The sequence below is a fragment of the Notothenia rossii genome (assembly GCF_949606895.1).
Source record: "Notothenia rossii genome assembly, chromosome: 5".
NCBI classification, from domain to species: domain Eukaryota; kingdom Metazoa; phylum Chordata; class Actinopteri; order Perciformes; family Nototheniidae; genus Notothenia; species Notothenia rossii.
In genome coordinates this window covers 158,714-167,500 of record NC_136903.1, presented here as the reverse complement: position 1 = coordinate 167,500, position 8,787 = coordinate 158,714, and the positions used below count along the sequence as shown (strand labels likewise).

At 48.0% G+C, this 8,787-nt stretch overlaps 1 protein-coding gene across 2 annotated transcripts in view; it reads right to left on the bottom strand.

The window, feature by feature from the left end:
* The window catches only part of LOC307041308 (receptor-type tyrosine-protein phosphatase beta-like), a 109,738-nt gene that overhangs the window by 29,274 nt on the left and 71,677 nt on the right, over positions 1-8,787 (bottom strand). For both annotated transcript variants that reach the window (XM_079684623.1, XM_079684624.1), the window contains 2 exons: positions 5,523-5,600; positions 5,309-5,390 (listed from right to left, as the gene is read on the bottom strand). In XM_079684623.1, coding sequence (XP_079540749.1) covers positions 5,309-5,390; positions 5,523-5,600 — 160 coding nt within the window. The remainder of the gene's footprint in view (positions 1-5,308; positions 5,391-5,522; positions 5,601-8,787) is intronic.

Genomic DNA, 8,787 nt, shown 5'->3' with positions numbered 1-8,787 from the left:
GGGTAACGGGTTATAGGAGGGTAACGGGTTATAGGAGGGTAGCGGGTTATAGGAGGGTAACGGGTTATAGGAGGGTAGCGGGTTATAGGAGGGTAACGGGTTATAGGAGGGTAACGGGTTATAGGAGGGTAACGGGTTATAGGAGGGTAACGGGTTATAGGAGGGTAACAGGTTATAGGAGGGTAACGGGTCACAGGAGGGTAACGGGTTATAGGAGGGTAGCAGGTTATAGGAGGGTAACGGGTTATAGGAGGGTAACGGGTTATAGGAGGGTAGCAGGTTACAGGAGGGTAACGGGATACAGGAGAGTAACGGGTTACAGGAGGGTAACGGGTTATAGGAGGGTAGCGGGTTATAGGAGGGTAACGGGTTATAGGAGGGTAACGGGTTATAGGAGGGTAGCAGGTTACAGGAGGGTAACGGGATACAGGAGAGTAACGGGTCACAGGAGGGTAACGGGTTATAGGAGGGTAGCGGGTTATAGGAGGGTAACGGGATACAGGAGAGTAACGGGTCACAGGAGGGTAACAGGTTATAGGAGGGTAGCAGGTTACAGGAGGGTAACGGGTCACAGGAGGGTAACGGGTTATAGGAGGGTAGCGGGTTATAGGAGGGTAGCAGGATACAGGAGAGTAACGGGTTACAGGAGGGTAACGGGTTATAGGAGGGTAACGGGTTATAGGAGGGTAGCGGGTTATAGGAGGGTAGCAGGATACAGGAGGGTAACGGGATACAGGAGGGTAACGGGTCACAGGAGGGTAACGGGTTATAGGAGGGTAGCGGGTTATAGGAGGGTAGCAGGTTACAGGAGGGTAACGGGATACAGGAGAGTAACGGGTTACAGGAGGGTAACGGGTCATTGGAGGGTAACAGGTTATAGGAGGGTAACAGGTTATAGGAGGGTAACAGGTTATAGGAGGGTAACTGTTTATAGGAGGGTAGCGGGTCACAGGAGGGTAACGGGTCACAGGAGGGTAACGGGTCACAGGAGGGTAACGGGTTACAGGAGGATAACAGGTTATAGGAGGGTAACGGGATACAGGAGAGTAACGGGTTACAGGAGGGTAACGGGTTATAGGAGGGTAACGGGTTATAGGAGGGTAGCGGGTTATAGGAGGGTAGCAGGATACAGGAGGGTAATGGGATACAGGAGGGTAACGGGTCACAGGAGGGTAACGGGTTATAGGAGGGTAGCGGGTTATAGGAGGGTAGCAGGTTACAGGAGGGTAACGGGATACAGGAGAGTAACGGGTTACAGGAGGGTAACAGGTTATAGGAGGGTAACTGTTTATAGGAGGGTAGCGGGTCACAGGAGGGTAACGGGTCACAGGAGGGTAACGGGTCACAGGAGGGTAACGGGTTACAGGAGGATAACAGGTTATAGGAGGGTAGCGGGTTATAGGGGGGTACCAGGTTACAGGAGGGTAACGGTTTATAGGAGGGTATGGGGTTATAGGAGGGTAACAGGTCACAGGAGCGTAACAGGTTATAGGAGGGTAACGGGTTACAGGAGGGTAGCGGGTTATAGGAGGGTAACAGGTTATAGGAGGGTAACAGGTTATAGGAGGGTAGCGGGTTATAGGAGGGTAACAGGTTACAGGAGGGTAGCGGGTTATAGGAGGGTAACAGGTCAAAGGAGCGTAACAGGTTATAGGAGGGTAACGGGTTACAGGAGGGTAGCGGGTTATAGGAGGGTAACAGGTTATAGGAGGGTAACAGGTTATAGGAGGGTAGCGGGTTATAGGAGGGTAACAGGTTACAGGAGGGTAACGGGTTACAGGAGGGTAGCGGGTTATAGGAGGGTAACAGGTTATAGGAGGGTAACGGTTTATAGGAGGGTAACGGGTTATAGGAGGGTAACAGGTTATTGGAGGGTAACGGGTTATAGGAGGGTAACAGGTTATTGGAGGGTAACGGGTTATAGGAGGGTAACGGGTTATAGGAGGGTAACGGGTTATAGGAGGGTAACGGGTTATAGGAGGGTAACAGGTTATAGGAGGGTAACAGGTTATAGGAGGGTAACGGTTTATAGGAGGGTAACGGGTTATAGGAGGGTAACAGGTTATTGGAGGGTAACGGGTTATAGGAGGGTAACGGGTTACAGGAGGGTAACAGGTTATAGGAGGGTAACAGGTTATAGGAGGGTAACGGGTTATAGGAGGGTAACGGGTTACAGGAGGGTAACAGGTTATTGGAGGGTAACAGGTTATAGGAGGGTAGCGGGTTATAGGAGGGTAACAGGTTATAGGAGGGTAACAGGTTATAGGAGGGTAACGGGTTATAGGAGGGTAACAGGTTATTGGAGGGTAACGGGTTATAGGAGGGTAACGGGTTATAGGAGGGTAACAGGTTATAGGAGGGTAGCGGGTTATAGGAGGGTAGCGGGTTATAGGAGGGTAACAGGTTATAGGAGGGTAACGGTTTATAGGAGGGTAACGTGTTATAGGAGGGTAACAGGTTATAGGAGGGTAACGGGTTATAGGAGGGTAACAGGTTATAGGAGGGTAACGGGTTATAGGAGGGTAACGGGTTATAGGAGGGTAGCGGGTTATAGGAGGGTAACGTGTTATAGGAGTTTAACAGGTTATATGAGGGTAACGGGTTATAGGAGGGTAACAGGTTATAGGAGGGTAACGGTTTATAGGAGGGTAACGTGTTATAGGAGGGTAACAGGTTATAGGAGGGTAACGGGTTATAGGAGGGTAACAGGTTATAGGAGGGTAGCGGGTTATAGGAGGGTAACAGGTTATAGGAGGGTAACGGGTTATAGGAGGGTAACAGGTTATAGGAGGGTAGCGGGTTATAGGAGGGTAACGGGTTATAGGAGGGTAACAGGTTATAGGAGGGTAGCGGGTTATAGGAGGGTAACAGGTTATAGGAGGGTAACGGTTTATAGGAGGGTAACGTGTTATAGGAGGGTAACAGGTTTTAGGAGGGTAACGGGTTATAGGAGGGTAACGGGTTACAGGAGGGTAACGTGTTATAGGAGGGTAACAGGTTATAGGAGGGTAGCGGGTTATAGGAGGGTAACGGGTTATAGGAGGGTAACGGGTTATAGGAGGGTAACGTGTTATAGGAGGGTAACAGGTTATAGGAGGGTAACGGGTTATAGGAGGGTAACAGGTTATTGGAGGGTAACAGGTTATAGGAGGGTAACGGGTTATAGGAGGGTAACGGGTTATAGGAGGGTAACGTGTTATAGGAGGGTAACAGGTTATAGGAGGGTAACGGGTTATAGGAGGGTAACAGGTTATAGGAGGGTAACGGTTTATAGGAGGGTAACGTGTTATAGGAGGGTAACAGGTTATAGGAGGGTAAAGGGTTATAGGAGGGTAACGTGTTATAGGAGGGTAACGGGTTATAGGAGGGTAACAGGTTATAGGAGGTTAACAGGTTATAGGAGGGTAACAGGTTATAGGAGGGTAACGTGTTATAGGAGGGTAACAGGTTATAGGAGGGTAACAGGTTATAGGAGGGTAACGGGTTATAGGAGGGTAACAGGTTATAGGAGGGTAGCGGGTTATAGGAGGGTAACAGGTTATAGGAGGGTAACGGGTTATAGGAGGGTAACAGGTTATAGGAGGGTAGCGGGTTATAGGAGGGTAACGGGTTATAGGAGGGTAACAGGTTATAGGAGGGTAGCGGGTTATAGGAGGGTAACAGGTTATAGGAGGGTAATGGTTTATAGGAGGGTAACGTGTTATAGGAGGGTAACAGGTTATAGGAGGGTAACGGGTTATAGGAGGGTAATGGTTTATAGGAGGGTAACGTGTTATAGGAGGGTAATGGTTTATAGGAGGGTAACGTGTTATAGGAGGGTAACGGGTTATAGGAGGGTAACAGGTTATAGGAGGGTAACGGGTTATAGGAGGGTAACGGGTTACAGGAGGGTAACGTGTTATAGGAGAGTAACAGGTTATAAGAGGGTAGCGGGTTATAGGAGGGTAACGGGTTACAGGAGGGTAACGGGTTATAGGAGGGTAACAGGTTATAGGAGGGTAGCGGGTTATAGGAGGGTAACGGGTTACAGGAGGGTAACAGGTTATAGGAGGGTAACAGGTTTCAGGAGGGTAACGGGTTATAGGAGGGTAACGGTTTATAGGAGGGTAACAGGTTATAGGAGGGTAACAGGTTTCAGGAGGGTAACGGGTTATAGGAGGGTAACAGGTTATAGGAGGGTAGCGGGTTATAGGGGGGTATGGGGTTATAGGAGGGTAACGGGTCAAAGGAGCGTAACAGGTTATAGGAGGTTAACGGGTTATAGGAGGGTAACGGGTCAAAGGAGCGTAACAGGTTATAGGAGGTTAACGGGTTATAGGAGGGTAGCGGGTTATAGGAGGGTAATAGTTTATAGGAGGGTAACGGGTTATAGGAGAGTAACGGGTTATAGAAGATTAACGGGTTATAGGAGGGTAACAGGTTATAGGAGGGTAGCGGGTTATAGGGGGGTATGGGGTTATAGGAGGGTAACGGGTCAAAGGAGCGTAACAGGTTATAGGAGGTTAACGGGTTATAGGAGGGTAACAGGTTATAGGAGGGTAATGGTTTATAGGAGGGTAACGTGTTATAGGAGGGTAACGGGTTATAGGAGGGTAACGGGTTATAGGAGGGTAACGGGTTACAGGAGGGTAACGTGTTATAGGAGGGTAACAGGTTATAAGAGGGTAGCGGGTTATAGGAGGGTAACGGGTTACAGGAGGGTAACGGGTTATAGGAGGGTAACAGGTTATAGGAGGGTAGCGGGTTATAGGAGGGTAACGGGTTACAGGAGGGTAACAGGTTATAGGAGGGTAACAGGTTTCAGGAGGGTAACGGGTTATAGGAGGGTAACGGTTTATAGGAGGGTAACAGGTTATAGGAGGGTAACAGGTTTCAGGAGGGTAACGGGTTATAGGGGGGTATGGGGTTATAGGAGGGTAACGGGTCAAAGGAGCGTAACAGGTTATAGGAGGTTAACGGGTTATAGGAGGGTAACGGGTCAAAGGAGCGTAACAGGTTATAGGAGGTTAACGGGTTATAGGAGGGTAGCGGGTTATAGGAGGGTAATAGTTTATAGGAGGGTAACGGGTTATAGGAGAGTAACGGGTTATAGAAGATTAACGGGTTATAGGAGGGTAACAGGTTATAGGAGGGTAGCGGGTTATAGGGGGGTATGGGGTTATAGGAGGGTAACGGGTCAAAGGAGCGTAACAGGTTATAGGAGGTTAACGGGTTATAGGAGGGTAATAGTTTATAGGAGGGTAACGGGTTATAGGAGAGTAACGGGTAATAGGAGAGTAACAGGTTATAGGAGGGAATATGAACGGACCTCATACTCCTCTGACAGTAGATAGTTGGAGTCAGCCTGCAGTTTGTGGAATTGGCTCTCAAAGCTCAGGACATTTATAGGACTGTAACAGAGTAAAGTATTAAGCAAAAATAAAACTGCTGAAACAAAAAACCCTCTCGCCTACAGTACAACATGCAGTATTATCAGCAGTAGTATTACAGTACAGAATGCAGTATTTTATGCAGTATTGTACCCTTTGACTCCCTGATGGAGGCCTGATGTTGGCCCCTCCCTCCTCATACTCATCCTGACCGCCATTCTCTCCTGAACTCTGAAACACACAAGTTATCTTTATTCATCACCTGCGCTGTCGTCCAATCAGAACCTCAGAACAACTTGTCCGCACACAACTAACAAGTAAGCCATGATGGAAAGAGATAAAGATCCGGACCCGAGTCATGAATACATAAAGCTTTATCATAGTGTTAGTTAGGAGGTGTGTTACAGTCCAGCAGAGACAGCACAGTGATAAACAGTGTTAGTGAGGAGGTGTGTTACAGTCCAGCAGAGACAGCACAGTGATAAACAGTGTTAGTGAGGAGGTGTGTTACAGTCCAGCAGAGACAGCACAGTGATAAACAGTGTTAGTCAGGAGGTGTGTTACAGTCCAGCAGAGACAGCACAGTGATAAACAGTGTTAGTGAGGAGGTGTGTTACAGTCCAGCAGAGACAGCACAGTGATAAACAGTGTTAGTGAGGAGGTGTGTTACAGTCCAGCAGAGACAGCACAGTGATAAACAGTGTTAGTGAGGAGGTGTGTTACAGTCCAGCAAAGACAGCACAGTGATAAACAGTGTTAGTGAGGAGGTGTGTTACAGTCCAGCAAAGACAGCACAGTGATAAACAGTGTTAGTGAGGAGGTGTGTTACAGTCCAGCAGAGACAGCACTGTGATAAACAGTGTTAGTGAGGAGGTGTGTTACAGTCCAGCAGAGACAGCACAGTGATAAACAGTGTTAGTGAGGAGGTGTGTTACAGTCCAGCAGAGACAGCACAGTGATAAACAGTGTTAGTGAGGAGGTGTGTTACAGTCCAGCAGAGACAGCACAGTGATAAACAGTGTTAGTGAGGAGGTGTGTTACAGTCCAGCAGAGACAGCACAGTGATAAACAGAGTTAGTCAGGAGGTGTGTTACAGTCCAGCAGAGACAGCAAAGTGATAAACAGAGTTAGTCAGGAGGTGTGTTACAGTCCAGCAGAGACAGCACAGTGATAAACAGTGTTAGTGAGGAGGTGTGTTACAGTCAAGCAGAGGGCAGCACAGTGATAAACAGTGTTAGTGAGGAGGTGTGTTACAGTCCAGCAGAGACAGCACAGTGATAAACAGAGTTAGTGAGGAGGTGTGTTACGGTCCAGCAGAGGGCAGCACAGTGATAAACAGATTTAGTGAGGAGGTGTGTTACGGTCCAGCAGAGGGCAGCACAGTGATAAACAGTGTTAGTGAGGAGGTGTGTTACAGTCCAGCAGAGACAGCACAGTGATAAACAGTGTTAGTGAGGAGGTGTGTTACAGTCCAGCAGAGACAGCACAGTGATAAACAGTGTTAGTGAGGAGGTGTGTTACAGTCCAGCAGAGACAGCACAGTGATAAACAGTGTTAGTGAGGAGGTGTGTTACAGTCCAGCAGAGACAGCACAGTGATAAACAGTGTTAGTGAGGAGGTGTGTTACAGTCCAGCACAGGGCAGCACAGTGATAAACAGAGTTAGTGAGGAGGTGTGTTACAGTCCAGCAGAGACAGCACAGTGATAAACAGTGTTAGTGAGGAGGTGTGTTACAGTCCAGCAGAGACAGCACAGTGATAAACAGTGTTAGTGAGGAGGTGTGTTATAGTCCAGCAGAGACAGCACAGTGATAAACAGTGTTATTGAGGAGGTGTGTTACAGTCCAGCAGAGACAGCACAGTGATAAACAGATTTAGTGAGGAGGTGTGTTACGGTCCAGCAGAGACAGCACAGTGATAAACAGTGTTAGTGAGGAGGTGTGTTACAGTCCAGCAGAGGGCAGCACAGTGATAAACAGTGTTAGTGAGGAGGTGTGTTACAGTCCAGCAGAGACAGCACAGTGATAAACAGTGTTAGTGAGGAGGTGTGTTATAGTCCAGCAGAGACAGCACAGTGATAAACAGTGTTAGTGAGGAGGTGTGTTACAGTCCAGCAGAGACAGCACAGTGATAAACAGAGTTAGTGAGGAGGTGTGTTACAGTCCAGCAGAGACAGCACAGTGATAAACAGAGTTAGTCAGGAGGTGTGTTACAGTCCAGCAGAGACAGCACAGTGATAAACAGTGTTAGTGAGGAGGTGTGTTACAGTCCAGCAGAGACAGCACAGTGATAAACAGAGTTAGTCAGGAGGTGTGTTACAGTCCAGCAGAGACAGCACAGTGATAAACAGTGTTAGTGAGGAGGTGTGTTACAGTCCAGCAGAGACAGCACAGTGATAAACAGAGTTAGTGAGGAGGTGTGTTACAGTCCAGCAGAGACAGCACAGTGATAAACAGTGTTAGTGAGGAGGTGTGTTACAGTCCAGCAGAGACAGCACAGTGATAAACAGTGTTAGTGAGGAGGTGTGTTACAGTCCAGCAGAGACAGCACAGTGATAAACAGTGTTAGTGAGGAGGTGTGTTACAGTCCAGCAGAGACAGCACAGTGATAAACAGTGTTAGTGAGGAGGTGTGTTATAGTCCAGCAGAGACAGCACAGTGATAAACAGTGTTAGTGAGGAGGTGTGTTACAGTCCAGCAGAGACAGCACAGTGATAAACAGAGTTAGTGAGGAGGTGTGTTACAGTCCAGCAGAGACAGCACAGTGATAAACAGTGTTAGTGAGGAGGTGTGTTACAGTCCAGCAAAGACAGCACAGTGATAAACAGTGTTAGTGAGGAGGTGTGTTACAGTCCAGCAGAGACAGCACAGTGATAAACAGTGTTAGTGAGGAGGTGTGTTACAGTCCAGCAGAGACAGCACAGTGATAAACAGTGTTAGTGAGGAGGTGTGTTACAGTCCAGCAAAGACAGCACAGTGATAAACAGTGTTAGTGAGGAGGTGTGTTACAGTCCAGCAGAGACAGCACAGTGATAAACAGTGTTAGTGAGGAGGTGTGTTACAGTCCAGCAGAGACAGCACAGTGATAAACAGAGTTAGTGAGGAGGTGTGTTACAGTCCAGCAGAGACAGCACAGTGATAAACAGTGTTAGTGAGGAGGTGTGTTACAGTCCAGCAGAGACAGCACAGTGATAAACAGTGTTAGTGAGGAGGTGTGTTACAGTCCAGCAGAGACAGCACAGTGATAAACAGTGTTAGTTAGGAGGTGTGTTACAGTCCAGCAGAGACAGCACAGTGATAAACAGTGTTAGTGAGGAGGTGTGTTACAGTCCAGCAGAGACAGCACAGTGATAAACAGTGTTAGTTAGGAGGTGTGTTACAGTCCAGCAGAGACAGCACAGTGATAAACAGAGTTAGTGA